The sequence below is a fragment of the Columba livia genome, chromosome 5, assembly GCF_036013475.1.
Source record: "Columba livia isolate bColLiv1 breed racing homer chromosome 5, bColLiv1.pat.W.v2, whole genome shotgun sequence".
NCBI lineage: Eukaryota > Metazoa > Chordata > Aves > Columbiformes > Columbidae > Columba > Columba livia.
This window is the reverse complement of record NC_088606.1, coordinates 53,683,170-53,702,992: the sequence shown is the minus strand read 5'-3', so window position 1 is coordinate 53,702,992 and position 19,823 is coordinate 53,683,170. Positions and strand designations below refer to the sequence as shown.

The window sequence follows — 19,823 nt, the reverse complement described above, 5'->3', positions numbered from 1 at the left end:
GCTTATTTTTTCCCCCTCTCTTGAGGTCAGTATTTAGTTTTATTCTGGGATTCCCACAAGCTCTTTCTTCATGAGAGGGAAGTGTGTGCAATGCCAGATATGAAAGGCCAAATGCTCTGAATGCGGTTTTAATCCTGCTTCCCAAGGGTTTATCCCAATCTCATTAAAAGTTCATGTAAAAATTTTTACTGATTTTGGTGGGTTTTAGATTAGGGCCTGACGATTGGATCTATCTGGTTGAATCTTGGCCACATTGCTGAGGAGCTCCAGCCTTCTTTTGGGGTGCCATCCCCTCTGTGCTGTGTTGGCATTCCCACCGATGGGCCTCCCCCTAACAGGGGTACCCAGCTCAGCACAGGTCACCTCAGCCCGACTGCTTCTGCTTCTGTTTTGCCTCCTGGAACTGGTCCTTGACCTGAAGCCTGGCAAAGGCCCAGTTCTCACCATGACCGTTTTTGTACGTTGACCATTCTGAGCTTCTCTGTTTCCATGTAGCTGGGATATCTCCGAGTTCCCTCTCCAATTTAGTGTTATACAAAGGTCAGCCAGTCACTGCAATTCAGTATCTGGTTGATGTGTTTTAATGTGCAGATAAGTTGGGTTTTCAACCCTAGTCTCACAACTGAGAAGAATTGCTCTGTGGGCTTAGACACATTTTTCTTCTTAAGGAGAAGAAAGGCTCTTTTGAAACATTTTGAAAACCTCAGCCTTCATGCTGGCTGTCCCATGCCTGCCTCAGTCCATACTAATCTGAGTTACCACCTTCAATAGCTGTGTTCCAGCTGTTAGCAGATAAAGCACATCAACCCACTCATCCCTCACCGCTCCTACACAGTGTATTTTCTCCTATTTAAAACTCAGCAGGCTGCTGCTGTTGACAGCTGGCAATATTCGACCTTTTGACACCATTGTTGGTGGGAATTTGAAATTTCACGAGAATAAGAGGAAATACTAGATAAAAATGCACTCTCAGTTCAATTTCTACAGCTGTCAGGCTGAAAAAAAAAAGGGTTGGGAGCTGGGCTGATTTGAATAGCTTTTGAGACACTGAGTTTATTTTAATACAAGGACATTTGCTCATTTCTTTATAGGGAAGTGAGAGCCTGGGAACCTGCTTCTGGCACACTTGACTTTTTTTCATTTTTGCTGTTTCAGTTCACTGATAACACTCTATTTTCTGACTAGTGTAGAAGATACTTCACAGTGTTAACATCCACCTCCCGTGATAGCAGACACTTAGAAACAATAATGCATTTGGTGAACAGGACAGAGACTAACAAAAGAGCCTTATTGCCAGCCTGAGAGGAAACTCTGGGGGCAGGGAAGGGGAAGGAAACCCAGGGGAAGGAAGCAGACAGAGAGCAGAAGGGCTGATCTGCCTGATGTGGTTGGGTGGACCAAGTCGAAGGCTAAGACATGCGCTGCCCCTCCCTGTGCAGCCATCACAGGTTCCCCCAGTTCCTGGCTTGATTTGTGGGTGTTGAATGAGCAAACCTGGGAGCTGACTCGTTGATGACCAGCTTCACCACAAATCACAAAACTCCTCCTGCCTTTCAGGGCTTCTGCTTCACTGCCACATCCTGTCCTCTCCTCCTCCTCATTTCCAGGTGCCTGCATGAAGGACAACATCTTCTTCAGTTCCCCATCCTAGAACTCTCCATATAATGCCAGTCCTCACTGCTAGGGTGAAGTAACCTTCTTCTCCTTACCACCCCCAGGGCTCTAACCTTTCCTGTACTGTAACACCACAAACATCTCTTGTCCTAAACCCCACTTCGGTTTCCTTCAGTGCTGTGCCCATGATGTGTAATAGTTCTGTGAAACATCAGCTTATTTTTGCCCTCCTTTGCACTTCTTGTCCTTCCCCTTCACACCGTCAATTTTCTTTTGCCTCACCTTGCAGACCAGATCCTTATCAGCCCCCTCCCTCCTGTGGGTTCCCCTCTCACCCCACCATGGCTGAGCTTTCAGTGGATGTCTGATCTGGTCTTCCGCAAAGGCTGGGAGACACTCCCCCTTCTTTAAGCTGCTTCAACACAAGAGTATGAGGATGAAGAAATGTCTGCCAGCAGCAGGTTTTAGTGGCTGCCCTTTACACCACAGCATCATGCCTTAAATGTAAACAAAATGTCCTGATGGAGGACTCGGCTTCCCAGAAACTTTTCTCCATTTCATGCTTTAGAGCTGCATGAAAACTTCCAGCTACTCTAATAACTCAGCCAGGATAAAGTGGGACAGCCTGTAGCTGCACCATGTGTGGGGCTGGGAAGCAGAGGACCAGAGAAGCCAGACTCAGTTTGGGGCCCATTACCTATGATTGGAATGACAGTTAGTAGTCAGCAGCTGTACCAATAAATTGGGACATTTTTTGACAAATGGATGAGTGGCAAGTGGATAACATAGGGGCAGTACCTTGCAACACCCACATCTGGCATTTCTTAGGGGTGGTGCATTTCAAAGGGAAGCTGGCATTTTGTTTTTACTGATTGATTCCAGCTGAGCTTCATCTGAATCTTGCAAATAGCCATAAAATTATTGGCAGATCACACTGGTGCAGTCCCTGAAATATGCCAGCTGCTTCCTTCCAGCTTAGGTTTCCCCTAGCTATGGGCAGAGATGGAGCAGAAGCCAGATTTAGTCCCTGAGTGCCTTTGGGTTTGTGCCTAAATACAGTCAGGCTTTGTGTCTGGGTTTGGAGCGACTGGTATTTTTTATCACATTTTGTTCCTACACTGCTCTGATTCCAGCCTTCCTGTTCCACACGTGACCTATGAGCAAAACACTCTGGATAGTTAAAGGGGATAATCTTTGGTTTGCTTTGCCCCACCCTTCTTTCCAAAGCAGGGGAGGAAGAAACACCTGAAAAACAAGCTTTGTTCCTTCTGCAGCAGCTTAATTCACCTGGACTCTCAGTGAACAGGCTTGCATCACAAGAGCGTTGTACTTGGCTACAGTAGTGGATACGCTGGGGCTTTTTATTGGGATGGGAGTGTGGTGTTAAGGCTGATCTCCCATGCACAGATTTTTATATTAAAATGGTTCCAAGTGGTCAGTATGGTTCCCACTGAAAGTGTTAAGGGTTGTAACACTACAAGGACATCTAAGCCTGTGCTTGTTGTGTTATATTTAAAACCCAGTATGGCCACATGTTTTCTTCTGCTACCAACTGCCAGTCACTGATGAAAGGTCACACTTGCTATGTCAATGCTTCTTTCCAGGTCTGCTGATGTTTGCCATCACACACATTCTGTACTCTTCAGCCTTCGGTATGAAGCCTTTGGACCTCAAAGCCGGCTTGTTGATGGGCATAGTTTCCAGTTCCTGTTATGCCTTCCTGTACTCCTACCTCTCAGGCCCATTCACCTACCTGGTAGCTGTCTACATCGCCTTGATTGGCTTCATGGGCTGGCGAGCCATCGCGGGCATGCAGCTGTGCAACGACCTCTGGACGTGGACCAAGCTCTCGGCCTGCATCGGCGCGATGCTGTTCATGGTGTCGGATCTGACCATTGCACTTAACAAGTTCTGCTTTCCTGTGCCCTACTCACGCTTCAAAATCATGGCTACTTACTATGCAGCCCAAATGCTTATTGCACTGTCAGCTGTAGAGACCAGAGATGAAGAGGACTTCAGAAAGAGGAGCTAGGTGGAGCACCAATAGTCTGTGAACACGTGGGTTATATCTCAGGTGCTGTAGCTGCATTCACCCCTGAGAGAGATCTCCATTTCTCTAGGCACATTGGTGGTGTTGATTTTGCTTCTTTGAAGCATTACCTTTGGGGCTTTTTTTTTTTCCAATGGTTTTCCCTGAATACAGCTTATTTCCATGTGGAGTCAACATCAGAAAGCTTAAACTGTCCCTGCAGTAGCTACTCATTCAACTTTTCCTCCTTGGAAGTGCTATATTACTACACTTTATTGTTAGTCTTGAAACTGATGCTGAATGTCTGGGAGGAGGAGGGCTGATGGCGAGGAGATTTGGCCATGCACTGTGCTACAACACTTACTTTCTATAGTAGGCAGACAGGCACAGATCTCTACTAAAGTCATAGGTAAAAATGAATTTAACCAACATTTGTTTCTGTTAGTGCATTACAAACACAGTAGGCAAACTGGAGCTATTGCCTCTGCTGAAAGGAAGTCTGGAGGTAGAGTGAAAACAGCATATCCAGATGAGGGCTGAGCTTTGGAGTCAACAGCAGCATGTGGGGGAGCCCCCAGCAGAACCAGAATGAAAGCAAAGCACCAGGCAGAGAGCACAAAACAAGGGGTGCGCTGGCATGCAGTGCTGTGAGCTTTGATTGCGGCTGATTGCTGCTCCAGGGCAGGTCCATAGGTGCTGCGTGTGACAGAACTAGGAGTTTGGTGGGATTTCAGGGACATCCAGATAGCTAGGCCAGTGTGTTCTTCTCCATGTGGTTGTATGGTGTCTGCAGCCACCAGTGATAGCTGAGATGGAATGGGCACATGAGGAACTTTGATTTCTATAGCAGGACTTGGAGCATGTGTCTCTTACTAATGTATGCCCTAATTGTCCTTAGTACAGCAGACAGGAATCTAACCTCTATGCCTTTCTTCCCCAGTATCCTAACAGATAATATTCCAGATACTGATGAAGCTTTACAGTACTGCTGCTTGCAGTATCTCTCTTGAATCTTCATGTGAGCATTTCCTGTGGTCAAGGCCCTGATTTGGGATGTAAATTGTTGCTGTGTTTTGCCAGGTGGTAGTAAATGATTGCGCCAGTTGTTTTTGGAAAGCCCCTTTCCAGCAGAGCTTCCTGAAAAGCTCTGTCCTGTGTTCAAAGTGCCTGCTGCTTCCTTCTCAAACTTACATGGATGCAGTGAGAATGTGCCAACAGGGCTGGGAAAGCCTGTTTGATTCTGTTCCAAATTCTTTGGTTAGTTTGTCTGTCCATCTGCTGAAGCAAGATTACTTTTGACTTCAGACTCTCTTAAAGAGATAAAGGAAGAGGCTGCCCTGAATTTTTAATCCAAGTTCATTTGTGATCATATGCATATTTTTCTCTTATTTAGGATATCTACCAGCAACCTCTGTTTCTGTTTGAATCTATTTGAATGTTTTTTTTTCCTTCTGTCCCTCCTAGGGCTGCTCCATGTGCTGTGATGCTCCCCAATGGCTTAAGACATGGATGCACTCAGGTGTGCAAAGAAAGCTTGCTGAGGGTTCCCGTACATCTTCAAACTTGCAGCCAAACAGGGACTGCACAACTCAAATCCATGCATGCCCCAACAGCCCCTTGCACACACCCGTGTGAGCAGGGCGAGCAGGAGGGACAGCCCTCCAGACCAGCCTTGTGGGCTGAAAATCACCGCTGTCTCCATACCTAGCGTGCTCAGACCATTCCAGGCACAACTCTGGCACCAAGTCTCTGGCACAGTCAGCAGAGCAGGAATGTCTCTTTCCGAGGAGCGTGGCAGGGTCAGGGGGCAGCTGAGGGAACCCTACCAACCCTATGAGCTTTTCCCTTGGTGTTGAAAGGTGCTAAGTGGGTCTCCTGCTCCTTTCCGGCCTCGCGTGGTGGGACTGGGTGAGGAACAGGCATTGCCTCCCCATGACTTTTGCATTAGTGGAAATGCAGCCAGTATTACAAAAATCTAGGTTAACCACCCTGACCCCATGAGGCATCTGCTGCTTTTCAGACAGAGATCAGAAAGGTCAGCTGCATTATTGAGAGCGAAAGCATTGTAAATAGCACAGCCCCGTGTAATCTCTTCCCTTTAATGCTGTTGTGTAATATTGTCCGTATTCATTCACTGGCACACCGGGGCCTGGCTGGAGTAAACTGCTAAGGGAATTTAGACCATAAAACATCTTCATTCATCAGCATTGCTTATCTCCCGGCCACAGCTTGAACCCTACAGTGTAGCTCTCTGTGGATGTCACCTGCTGTTATTCAGCTTGACTGTTTCCAAATCTTTCCAGCAACAGCTAAGAAGAAATCTAAGCATTTGGGGTGAACCCCACTGTCCTCCCAGCACGTAAGCAAACAGCACATTTCAGTCTGATTTACAACTCCTTGTCGGGGGTCAGTCCAGTACGCTCAGTCCTTAGCTGGCAATTCTTTAGAGAGGCCCCTGGCACGCTGAGCTTCCCTTTGCTTTGAGGAAAACGCATGGGTGATAACGTAACCTTTATTTAAAAGTTAGAATTTTGACTATCTGTTTCTTCCCCTCTAGAAATGAGTAGTCTTCAGTTTCCTGAAGATCACTGAGTTGCTTTTCTGTGTGCTTTTTCATCATGGCCTGCTTTATCATCCTGCTCTGCCATCAGCCACTGGATATTTGCAGAAAATGGTATTTTAAGTGATACTAGGAGATCTGTCCTCTTCACTGGTCATCAGAGGTGCAGTTTCCAGTGACAGAGGCTCTGGGTGGCTCCAGCTGGGACAGCAGAAACATGTGCAGCCAAAGTGGGCTGTTGTTCCCTCGCTGTCCCCTCGCCTGGAGCAGGCTGGCTTGGATGCATCCTGGCCAGCCACCCTGGCTCCATCCCAGCGCTGCAACAGCTTCAGCCTTCCCAGGAACAGGAGGCAGAGCTCTCAGCATACAAAGTCAGGAAGAGTCCTGGCTGGCTTGGAGGTTTGCCAATGAAGGCTCTCAGTCTTCAAAATCCTTCTCCTGCTCTGCATTCTTCCTTTTAATCCCTGTTACTTGAATGAGACCATTTTCCTGGAGGCTCTTTCCTGCTGAGAAGAGACCAGCTGCTGTGGACACAATCCTGAGTTTTTGTAAACCCTTAGAAACAATAAGCACTTGCTGACAGTCTGTTAAATACCTTTTTTGGGGGTTAAAACTGTTCCCTCAACCCCAATGAGGGCAATCTTCACTTTGAAAGGGAGCAAACAAGAAGTGGGAATGACATGACTGTGGCACTGCCCTTAGGGACTTTCCTGTTTCCTCTTTGCACTGTTAAACTGTGAGGTTTGATCCATTCTTCTCCTTTTCAGGGGTACAGTCTCTGAGAAACACCCAGTCGTTGGCCCAGGGACGTTACAGAGGGAATGAAGCACCCCAGCAGTGCAGCCTGCCTGCCCCCAGCAATATCACCTTTTTTCCTTGCTAGGTGCAGAGGCTTTTCTTTCACACTGCTGTATTCAGACACCCCTCTGCAATTCCCATCTATGATCGCTTGATGTTACACACGTGGTCTGATTACTTTTGCTCTCTTTCCTTTGTGTAGATATTACCCTCTTGGAGATCCATCGGCTCCTTATTTGGACATATAAAAGATGCAGCACATTTATTTAAGCCTTGTATCTCTTTCTGTAGATAAAACCATCTTACACAGAATTCCCAATGAAGTCAAAGCAATGCTAATTGCAACTGGTTTTTAACTGCTAGTAATGCTGCTGGGCTGTGCCAGTCACACTGATGTCAGCAGGGTGATGCTGGTGTAAAAACAGCAGGTTGAGAAGAACAAAGCCAGAGGATTTTAACAGCTTTACTCCTACTCTACCAAGAAAACTGTATTTGTGCTTAATACCTGGGGTCTTACATCTCCATACTGAGGCAACTGTAAGACTGGTGTAAGAATGACTCTAACATGGCTTTTAAGGAGATTGCTGAAGGTTTCATGCTGTAATCAGTGGAGGTAACTGATACATTTTTACACAATTATATAAAATTCCCAGGACAAACTTTGCAGAATTTTGTAGTAGGTCTTCAAAGTTCTCTGGTCCCTTAGTTTTACACTAATACCTGTATGTTTTCAGCTTGCTATCATGGTAATTTTGGGAGCTGTTCTGGAGGAAGCAGATCAAAGCAAACAGCAACTGTAAAGCTCAGTGGCAGGTGCCCCTTTCTCTTTGCTTGGTTTCTGGATACAGAGATGGGCTCTTTTAAGCAGAGGTAGCCTAACTGTGTTCTTGGAAGAGGATGGGAAGTTGCTGACTTCTGCTGACAGAAGTCCTCCCGGGTACTTCTGCCTTTTATCCATGCTTGCTCCTTTTGCGGCCTTGGGTAAGTCACTTAAATTTTCTGGGATTGGGTCCTCATCTGGTGTGAATAGGCACAAGTGTACAAGAGCCAGTGCTATGCCAAGCTACAACAGCAGGGGACCAGGCCCTCATCCCATTTCTAAAATGGGGAAATTAGCACTTACCTACCTGTGAGGACTAATCTAATGCTCATAAAGAACTTGGAAGACGTGAAGTGCTGTATAATCCCAAGTATTTATCCTACCTTAATGTTAAAAATACTTTCAGGGATCCGCAGGACTGCTCTTAAAGCATGGAATGTGTGACCGTCTTTTTAGTTTGCATCAGATGGAAAGCAAATGCAAAATATTTATTCACACTAAGAGGATGAGCTCAGCTGCACTTGAACTTAAAAGTCTGAACTCTAATTTCAGTTTTGCCAATCGTTTTTAGCTCTAAAAGCCTCAACCAAATCCCTAGACCTGAACCTTGCATCCAAATTTTGCAGTCTGGTCTCATCCCTGACTGTTAGCAAGGATACATCTAATTGAGCCAAAACACAGTACCCTCACAGTCTGCTATGGCTGATGAAAAGACTGGAACAGAAAGTGAAGTTATTCTGTTCAACCTTAGTTCTGCAGAAGGTCAGCTCGGTTTCATGGGACAACTTACAAAGGGGTGCTTAATTTCTGTGACTGTAAGTTTTACCGGCTTTAAAATTAGCAGAGAGGGAAGACCATAATGGATTCAATAAGGTCGGCGCATCCTTCTTGAATTACTTCCTTTTCACCTGAATCAAAAAAATAGCAGGGTCTGTAGCGAAGGAAGTGCTTGTACCACCAGTCCTAGAGCCCAGAACAAAAGTTGATCTAGAAATACAGCTCTAAACCATCACCATGTTCTCAAGTAAAAATGCCACTGTTCACGGATTTCAAATCTGGACCACAGCTAGGAACTACTTAGTTCTGGTAGAACTAGCTGCTGTGCAAACACAAGTGAATGTGAGAAATTACACACCAAGGAACGTGAGCTGTGTACATATGAAATGGACCATAACATTGAAGCAGCTGCAGTAAAATCTTATCTTGATATGAACTCAGAAGCAAACACAATGCAAATTTTTATGGTTTCTTTAAAATGTTTGATGGGTTTTAGTTTTCTTAGTTTGGATGAAATTTTCATAATGTTATTTTATTTTTGCTCTTATTGTAAAGAATAGAAATATATAACTCTAGATAGACTACAAATGAAAAAAGGTGGCCAGTTGGCAGGAATGCCAAAACTTCTGTGGCTTGTATTGTTTCTGTGGTGACACTGTGCTTGCTGGAGGATGAGCTACTGGAGTGGTGTGATGGCTCAACAACGAGGCTGAAGCACAAGGCCAGTGTCATGTAAGAGGGATGCAGGGGCTGAACTACCGAGACTGCACGGGGAGCACAACTGGGCCAATTCAGATCAGTCAAAAGACAGAGAACACCAGGAAATAAAACAAACCTTTTCCTGATAGCTAAAACGCAAGAAACCAAAGCCAGCCCATTGGGCAATGGTGCTGAATCAGTACAAACACATGTATCTAGTCCTTGCTTGTGCAGGCTCCTGCCAGGCCAGGCCTTGCTCCTAATTCACCTGGGGAGGTTTGCTCCAAGACTACAGTGCTGGCAGGGTCAGTCCAGCAGAACCTGATGCTTTGTTAAATAAAACTGCAACTAGAGAACAACAACAAAAACAAACAAGGAAGAAAAAAACAAATGCTGTTGGGCAAGCAGTAGTTGTGCCTAGCTGAGACGGCAGACTGGCTGGTCTGTCCTGAACACTAATCTCCATGTCGTGTCCCCATGCGAGCCTCTTGCTCCAGCCCCTCTCCCGCGCATTCCGGGCAGAGTGCACTGAAAGATGGGACTGAAGCAGCTGCTCTCCCCTGGGAGTCAAACATTTTGCCATGTGCGAAAGTCTCTAGCACTTACTTCCTTTACTGTGATTGTAAAGGTCACCACATGCAATATGGCCACTTGATCTGGGATCTTTTCTTAACATATTTTTATGCTGATTTTACTATTTTAATTCTTTCTTCGGAATGTATTTTTTTTTCTCATTTCTTCTGTGTGTAACAGCAATTAAAATATTAATTTACTGGGTATTATTTACTGTGCAGATATGTCTCCTTGCTTATTTTCTGCTTCTGTGACAGTTTCAGCATGGAGTAGTCAACTGAACCTCTGTGGTGGGCAGTTTTGTTCTGCTGTTATATCCATCAGTCATGTGGCTCTGCCCTGGAGCCACCCAGCACCCCACTGAAGCTGACTGACACTCTCACAGCTGGCTACAGTATTCCCATCTGGGGAACCCCAAAACACAGCCACATGCACCCCACAGGGCACACATCCAACACAAACTGACCAGGCATCACCACGACAAAGGCACCGGCTCATGTTCCAACATGTCCTGGGTGCCCTGGGGCGCGGAGCCCTGAAGCATGCTCACTGCTACAGCCAGTCCCACATACAATGGCCGTTTGTCCACACTTCCAGGGAGAAGGCAGCTTGCTGCAAAGGATTGCTCTGGGAAGGCAGCTTGCTGCCTGGAAATCCCAGACAAATGGCCAAGTCTCTCCTCCCCCACTGCCCCAGCAGCATTTCCAGGTGGAAAAAGTAGGGTACTGTGGATGTTCTTCTCAGTTTGGAGATCTGATGCCAGTTTCTTCAGCTGTTTGATGCAGTGGCACAGATATTTGGTTTCATTAATCCTGAGCCAGGCCATCTGTCACCAGTGGAACAGGTTTTAAGGATTTATAGCATAGAAACACAGTGTGTAACTACTCCTAGTCCATTAAATGGATCTGCTCGCAGGCTTGACAGAGACTTCTTCATACTCCCCTTCTGAAGTGGAGTGGTGAGAATGAATCAGTACCAGGCAGCAATACTACCAAATTATTTCCAAAGCAGCCTAAAGGGGTAAACGGCAGGCAAAAGTGGGTTCTTCTCCCCACCCCCTCATTATTTTCAAAAACTTAAGAGGCCTGCTTGAAGGAGCATCCTGTTTCCTCATACCTCCTTCCTAGTTCCAGATGGAACAAAGACGGCAAAATATTCTCAGGCTGAATTTGTGTCTGTGTCTGCTTTTACTCCACAGCTGGTTCCTGGAAGAATTTGCTCTAAATTAAAATAACCAGCACCATGTATAAATGCATATTCATCTATCCGTCAATATGTTGATCCTTCAATGGTTCAGATATTCTGTAATTCCTTATCCAGTCTTGGCCACCAGCACTGAAGTTCATGGACCCTTCTCGATCTCAAATTTTACCTTCTATGGCCAGCACTTTCACAAAGCAACTCTCATTTGCAAAGCTGCAGACTGTATTTACTCGGTATTACAAAGTTTTAAGTACTTCAGATTTATGGCTTACTCTATGTTTATATACAATTTGACATAATGAAGCCTAGATCATCATGGAGGTCCTGCTGGGATATCTGGGGACACGGAGACAGAACCCAAGTATCTTCCTGAACTCACAAGCAAGATTCTCATTGACCAGTGCAGAAGCAGACTGATGTATAGAAGAGAAAACTGCATTTTGGGCTCCTTTTCATTAAGATACATTAGCAGATGGTATTAGAAAGATCACCTTTAACGTGCACCCTGCTGTCCAAAACCACTTAGAGGGAAGGAAGACAGAAACATCAGAAGTGTTCCTACTGAGCAGAGGCCCCACTTCACCACATGGGTTAACTGACCATTACAGAAGCCAAGGCCAGTTGCATTTTGGGCCACACAAACACAGACAACTACACAGCCACAGCAATGCTGTTCTGCATGCTGGACGAGGCAGAGCTAGTTCCGCTAATTACATCTTGTGTTTTGACGTCTGCAAACTTTCTGTCACTGTGTCCAGGAAACTATTATCATGTTTTTCTTAAGAAAAAGAAATAAAGGATGAGTGCCGTAAGTACTGCAACCAACCCTGTGTTTTGAGCGCAAGTCTCACAAAGTTCTGGCTAAAAAGCTGTATAAAGCTTTCCATTGCATAAAGGAAAAAGTCTGGTCACAGTTTTCATAGGAGGTGAACAGTTCAGATTTAGGGAGCTCTCATTTTCATTTTAATTTCCCCTTGTTCAGTTCATCACTGTTCTGAATAATTCACTTTGGGTCTAACTGGCTTTGTATTCTCTGCAGCCTGTCACCTCCCACGCTAAGGAAAATGATATTGCCCCTTCTGAGCTACGACAGCAGAAAAGATGCTGCTGTGTGTCACAGAGGTGGAGCAATGCCCTATTTGTTTTCTCGAATATTAAGAGAAAGGCTAAATCTGAAAACATAGCTAAGCAGAAGAATACAAGTGTCCTTCCTTAAAAAAAAAAAAAAAAAAAAAAAGAGAAACAGAGGAGCATACACATATTGGGTTTGCATGGCAAAGTTTGGGTGGTGTCAGGGAAACAAGGGTGGCTTCTGTGAGAAGCTGCTAGAAGCTTTCCCCATGTCTGATAGAGCCAATGCCAGATGGACCCACTGCTGGCCAAGGCCAAGCCCATCCGTGCTGGTGGTCGTGCTTCTGAGATGACATATTTAAGAAGGAGAGAGAGTTGCTGCACAAATGGGCAACTGCAGCCAGAGAGAGAACATGTGAGTTCTCTCTGCAGACACTGAGGTCAGTGAAGAAGGAGGGGCAGGAGGTGCTCCAGGTGCTGGAGCAGAGATTCCCCTGCAGCCTGTGCTGAAGGCCATGGTGAGGCTGGCTGTCTCCTGCAGCCCATGGAGGCCCATGGTGGAGCAGAAATCCACCTACAACCCAGGGAGGACTTCATGCCGGAGCAGGTGGATACCTGAAGGAGGCTGCAAACCCATGCAGAGCCTGCACTGGAACAGGGTCCTGGCAGGACCTGTGGCCTCACGGAGAGAGAAGAGCCCACACTGCAGCACGTTTGCTGCCAGGACTTGTGACCCCATGGAGGACCCACAATAGAGCAGTCTGTTCCTGAGGGAAGCACCCCTTAGAAAGAACTCACATTGAAGAAGCTCATGAAGAACTGCAGCCCATGGGAAGGACCCATATTGGAGAAGTTTGTGAAGAAGTTTCCCGTGGGAGGGACCCCACGCTGGAGCAGGGAAGAAGGTGAGGTGTCCTGCCCCTAAGGAGGAAGGAGTGGCAGAGACAATGTGTGATGAAATTACCACAATCCATATTCCCTGTCCTGCTGCACTGCTGAGGAGGAGGAGGTAGAGAAAATCAGGAGAGAAGCTGAGCCCAGAAAGAAGGGACAGATGAGGGAAGGTGTTTAGTTTCTATTACCCTACTCTGATTTGATTGGTAGTAAATTAAACTAATTTCCCCAAGTTGAATTTCTTTTGCCCATGATGATAATTGCTGAGTGATCTCTCCCTGTCCTTATCTCAACGCACGAGGCTTTTGTTATATTTTCTCTACCCTGTCCAGCTGAGGAAAAAGAGTGATGGAATGGCTTTGGTGGGTACCAGGCATCCAGCCAGGGTCAACCCACCACAATACATTAAGAAGAGTGGACACAGATATTTGAGAAATAGAAGTTTAGCTCCTATGGTATCAGCAACTGAGACTCCTGCACAGCTACTCAAACGAGCAGATTTACTGATCTCTTAGAACACTCCTTGCTCCTTCCTCTTAGGACAGCCTGTCACCATTGAAAGTCTCTAAAAACGGTCTCTAAAGAAAGTCTTCCCAGTCCTGGTCCGAAGGCACTCCAGGCCTAATAAAAAGTGCTTTCACACACGGTAAAATGTCCTCCAGCCTACCATACCTGACTCCAGGCAGTTACTACCCTTCTTCCAGAACTACAATCAGCAAGAATATAGTTTCTGAAATCTAAAATAAACCTGCAGTGAAATTCAATTTGAATTCAATTAATTCCTTATCTCCTAAAGTCAGTTTTACAGTCTCTTATTCTGACTCCTAGCTTTTCCACCTTATTCAGCTGCAAACAGGCCTAGCAGCAGAGAGACCCTCCCAAGAGCCTGTTTAGGTCAAGGTAAGGAGGAGCCTCAGGACACCTCAGAAATAGGCTCCCATTAAGGAATCTGAATATAAATTAGCACCTCACCCACACAGTGCTTTCACAAGCCTTGCTCCTTAGTGGGCTCTGCTTATAAACAGGCTACTTAGAATAACTTTGAAGAGATATGTTCCTATTGTAACAGTCCCCACCGCAACAAGTTCTGTGTGGGAAGGCAGAAGGTAAGTCCTATGCAGCAATCAGATTTCTGGGGAGATAGAAAGCTGTTCTCATGCATTTCAGGCCTGTCTGCCCTCCCTGAACCAGGGTGAGCAGTGCTGCCAGGGTTTCTCTTGCATCAGCCTGGCTGGCAGCAATACCAGCTAGGGAAATCTCCCACTGATTCTAGGGACCGGGAAACTGTGGCTTCAGGGAGGAGAGCATCAGGAAGCATAGGAAGTGGGAGACCCAATAACACCAGGAATTCTTAAAAAATGGTAAAGAATTACTTTCAGTCTTTTAGGTGGGCAATGGCTGGCTTCAGTGAAAGAAGTGTTGCATGTATCCTGCACAATAAGTTTGCTTGAAAATCAGAGCATGAAACCCAGCGTGCACATCCTTTCCCTCCACTGACCCACAGGGAGCTACTTCTGTATTAGCAGAGAACCAGCAGTTGTCAGCAGGCTGTCCAGAAGCAATGATCACAGACAAAAATAACCTTAGAAGATCTTTCCAAATATAGTCCCTCATTATTGGTGCTGTATCAGTTTCATTTTAAGCTGTGCCTTGCAGTCTCTCTGTCTCTCTCATTCCTTTTAAGAGAACACCAACAGATCCTGAGGCCCCAAGGCCTTTCTCTAGAAAGGGGTAGTGGAGAAAACATACTCCAGTGGCATGACCGACAAAAGGATGGATAATTCTTGCTCTCAAATGTTTAACCTTGAAGGTTCCCTAGTTAATGAATCATAAGCAGGGTAAGCCTACCATTGCCTGATGAAACTCAAAGGACACAGCTGTTTCAAGGCACTGCCATACATGCTATAAGACCATTCTACAAGCTCCAAGTTTGGCCATGATGACATGGGGAAACCACGTGTGGTTCATGGGTTACTGTTGGTAAAACCTCACCCCATGCACCTGGTGACAGCTTAGCTTTCCTCCATTTACTATTCTTCTATACTCACCTGCACACACAGAAGTTACTGAAATTATTTCAGACTCTAAAATACAGGCCTAGAGAGTAATTCCATACAAAAACACAACTACAGCCACGTAACTGGAACTGCGCTTTCTCAACTGCATGTGTAGCTGGAGTAACATACCTATGGTCTAGTTACATTGATCAAGGAAGGCTGATTGTTAACTACAAATACACAATTTGACACCTGATTACTCATTTTAGTATACTACTTATTCTGTTATTTCAGTGTACTGCCCATTACTCTTAATGGGATTAGAAGACTTGTAGCAGCATGTGGATATGCTTCTGAAGAAATATATGCATAGTCTGGTAATAGCTATTTATATATAATTTGTTTTGTATTACTGTATTGTTTATTAACACAGGCAAGCAAAAAAAATCTGGCTTGCATCTCACTGTTCAGAGCAACTGCACTCTGCTTTTCCCCAGACTGGGCAGAAGGATCACTTACCAGTTTGATTTGATGAGCTGGGGCATGTTCAGATTTGTCTGGGAGTATTGCTAATGAGACATCCTTATTACTGATTAGGGCTGAGCAGGGAGCGACTGAACAAAGGAGAAGGTGTTTACCTGATGGGGTGACCACTGAGTGTTTCATTTAATGTCCTTTTAGGGACTTCTTATAGCTTGTGCCACATAAAGACTGTCACACAGTCTCCTACATGTGATAGATTTGTTTGGTTTTCATTTATGAAACAAATCCCGGTCAGACTGGAAATACACCACAAGACAAATGACTTGTAATGCCAATCTTCTGTTAGGTCAAGACATGACAATATCATCCTCCCTGCACATGGATGGCCCCTACTGTCTTGAATTTTAATTCAAACAGCATCTGTATGAACTACCGTGCAATGTGCTACACATACACATAGTAAAGGGAAGCCTGGTCCTGAAGAGATTGCCAACAAACGGATAGGACAGGAGGTATTCTTGTGTCTGTTCCCCAGCTGGGGACCTGAGTGCAGAATAGCTTAGTGAACTACCCAAGACCACAAAGGGAGCCTGAGCTTAGTCCACAGGCTTGTGTATAAGAGTACTCATCTTCCTCCAGTGCTGTCATGAAGTTTTATACCCACCTCTGTCTCTGGACATGTACCACTGCTCCTGTGAATACAGATGGTTGGCGTCCCTAGTGTCATTGCAGACAATGACTCAGGAGTATTTCCTCCCTGGGAGCAGGCCCGCAACAGTGTACTTATTGCTGTGGACCTTCTCTGCGGCTGTGAACCACGTGGCAGCACTGACATAACGTTTCAGGACACCATAATCAGTCATCTTCTACACCTGAACTATGAACAAGCTGCAGATTAGTGAGTGGTATGGGGAAATCTAAGAATTAATGAGCACATTTAAGTATTGGCTTCTTCTGTTTGGGACCCTCCCTCTGTCCTTTTCTGGGGCAAAAATTTTTCTGTTCATGTCCTGTATCCCAAAGTCCCCATGTGTCAAGGAAAGTACTTCTTTCCTTGATTTCTTTTACCCTGAACAACCTGAGGACCAATTTGCCCTGTGTGTGTAATTCCCTCCTGATGAATAAATAAGGCTGTTTAATTTTAAAAAGCACTCTTGGAAGAGATGACAAGTACAAAATATATTGCAAAGGTCCCTAACGCCCCAGAAGATCATCTTAATAATACGAGTCTCTCTAAGGAGCAAGTCAGCCTGTCTCCACTTCACTGTCATAAACACACAAAGTAGAAATGGTGTCACCAGACTGCTGAGGGGACAGACACCATTGTGTTAGTGCTTTTACAGGGATTTGCCCAATCAAATAATGGTGTGAAAAACAAGGCAGCATTTGGAGATGTCTGGAGCAACAACTGAGCACCCTAACCCTCCACACTGGGCAGAGTGAGCAAAGCCCCAGCAGTACCTTCCTCATCCCTCAGCTCTTAACCGTGCTGCTCCCCTTCTTGCCCCTGAGCTAGCATTGAAGACTTGGGAAACGCAGTGGTGAGAGGTAGGAAAATCCTTTTTGATTAGGGAGTCTTCCTCCCCTTGAGTGGAAACAACATTCTGGATTGCTCCTGTGGCATTTTTTGGATAGGGGGTGTGTATGATTTGGATCTTTTTCTTTTCCCTGTCTTCTTTCCCCTGCTGCCCCTCCTGCCCCCCGCAAGAAAAAAAAAAACCAACCTTGGCAACTCCAGTATTAATGCAGAAATTGTGTGAAATTTCTGTCAGCAGAGGAATACCTCTTGTCAATACTCAGAGGTGACCGAGATGCTCAAGTTTACTCTACACTGTACCTGCAACTTGCATTTGAATGTTGTAAAGGGCTTCTCTAGAACTATTCTTGAGGATAATCTGGTACAGGTCAGAAATAAATGGCTTGGTGTTGTTGATAAGGACTGGGAATGGTTCTTGTCCTTCTCCTCTTCCCACATCACTGGTGGGGGTGGGGATCCCTGGTCAAGACAAACATGTATTTATAAGGTTCTGCTTCCAGACTTGAGTGGAAACAGAAACAAACCACATCTCTGAGCACAAAAGGGACACCTCTGTCTACAGGAGCCACTTGTACATGATCAGACTGGTAGAAAAATGTTTCAAGGACAACAATTTTAGAGATTTTTTTCAAGCTATAAAGGCTTTGTCCACAGCAAAGTGCGCAGAGCTGGCTTGAGAAATGCCACATAAACCTTATGCTACCATTCATTAGTTTGATCATCTTGAAAGCTTGGACGAAACAGCTCATGTGATACAGATAAGCTTGTACAATTTAGATTGAGATAGATTTTTACACTGGGTCTGATTCTGCAAGGTGCTGTACAGCCCCAGCTTATGCAGTAGTCTATACTTAAAAAAAAAGGAAAGCATATAAACTGCCCTTTGCCTCTACAGAAATGAGCTAAACATCCATGTTAATAGGAACTGTACCTCAGAAAGGACAGTGTTTGGACCTCAAGCATTGTCTTTACAACCTGATCGCTCCCCAAGGTTTAATCAAGAATTATTTCACTTCAGTTAGCATGAGTGGTAGTTGCATGCTCAAAAAATTCTGCTTCTCATGATGAATCAGAGAGCTTCCCCAATGTTTTACGGTTTGCTGAACACTGTTGCTCCAGCTGCAGAGGGCTGGATTGTGCAGCTGACAAACTTGGAGTCCCTCTACCCTTACTGCCACAGGGAGGCTTACAAAGACTAGCCATAAAAGCAGTGAGCAGTTATGCAGGACTTAATGAACTTAAAGCGCTGCATGTGCTTTCTCCAACAGTCAGCTTCTTTTAAACCAAAGTGACAGCTCAAGTGATAAAGGCCAAAGGACAACTACAGCCTCCATAGCCCCGCAGCTGCATTTCACCAGATGCCCAAGAAAAGTGTACTTGCAGGATTTCTCCTCTGACAGGACACAACACGCAGCCTCACAAGGAAAGATGTATGAATGCATGCTGCTGTCCCAGCACAAACCACCATGTGGCTCTTCAGCCTCACAGTCAGATTAAACCTATGGGGGGGATAAAAGACAGAAAGAGAGAGAGAAATTTAAAAAAAGAGTGAGAGATTGTATAGAAAGGTAAAGCCATTCTTCAGTCTGTTGAGTCATGTCTGAAGTCTGGATGAAGAAAACTTCAGACTGTTTCAGCAGAAGGCAGTTAACAGTTGCGATGTTGCCTGCTCTTTTCCTAACACCTGTACCACCAGAAGAGAAACATTAGTGTCTCAGCAATCAGCAGCTTAGTGATGAGTACCTGTTCAGGACCATTTCAGGTGAAGCAGGTAGAACAGGAACATTTAAAAATAGTTCACGTAAAAAGCGAACAAGAACACAAGAAAAAAAGAAGAGGCAGCTTTAATGCCTCATTAGACGATGCTATTGACCACCTTCTGCCACAAGCAGTTTTGTATAATGTCTGTTTCTTAGATGACTTCTCATACTCCTCAGTACAGTACTGCATATTGCCATTCCACACCAGAGAAGTTTGTCTGGAGCATACAGTCTCTCTGGGATTTTTTGGTATTTCTCTATTTGGAGATGTGGTAACAAAACCATGCTGTGCAGATGGTCGTGTAGTTCCAAAGTGGAGACCAAGAAAATAAACGAGCATTTTTTCTGTCAGTCACCTGGCTGTTGCCTTCTGAGACTTCCTCAGTCAAACCTGCATGTCCTTCTACTCTCCAGGAATCAGCACTATACAACATGACTCACGAATCATCCATCTTTTCCTGTTGGTATTACTGCTACTGAGTGCATCAGTACCATGCTTTTTTACCTGGGACTATCTTAGACGTAAAAAATCTGAATTTCCTAATGAATAATTAAGCAATCATAAGTTCTAAACAATGAAGATTTAAATACTTTGCTACCTCAAATAGTAAGCTATCTGGGGACTTAATATGATACCTTCATTCTCAAGACATAATTAGTGTCTTTGAAACATGACTTCTGATAATTTTATTTCAGTTTTAGCAGACTGACTGTTAATCCCATTCAAACTGGGCACCTGAATGAATTACAATCCTGTCTTAATACCACTGTACTTAGAAAAAAACAGGCATTTCAAACATGATGGCTTATTTACGCTAGTATCTACCCTCCTAACCCATACTCAAACTACAGTGGCCATGACAAGAATCACAGAATCTTCCAACAGTGGCCTCTGTAATTATACGTGAGATGTGGTGTGAGAGGTCACATGGTGGAAGAAACAACGGCCATTATATCTGACATACTCATTCAGGGGACAGCTCAGCAAAAAGGATGGCAGCATGATTT

At 45.0% G+C, this 19,823-nt stretch overlaps 2 protein-coding genes across 2 annotated transcripts in view; one reads left to right on the top strand and one right to left on the bottom strand.

Annotated features, from left to right (window-relative positions):
• Positions 1–10,090, top strand: part of TMEM86A (transmembrane protein 86A) — a 32,479-nt gene extending 22,389 nt beyond the window's left edge. The window contains exon 3 of the mRNA XM_065065234.1: positions 3,219–10,090. Coding sequence (XP_064921306.1) covers positions 3,219–3,646 — 428 coding nt within the window. The 3' untranslated portion in view covers positions 3,647–10,090. The remainder of the gene's footprint in view (positions 1–3,218) is intronic.
• The window catches only part of IGSF22 (immunoglobulin superfamily member 22), a 24,137-nt gene continuing 13,661 nt past the window's right edge, over positions 9,348–19,823 (bottom strand). Inside the window, 5 exon segments of the mRNA XM_065066501.1 lie at positions 9,348–16,376; positions 16,378–16,435; positions 17,356–17,457; positions 17,460–17,514; positions 18,476–18,554. Coding sequence (XP_064922573.1) covers positions 16,163–16,376; positions 16,378–16,435; positions 17,356–17,457; positions 17,460–17,514; positions 18,476–18,554 — 508 coding nt within the window. The 3' untranslated portion in view covers positions 9,348–16,162.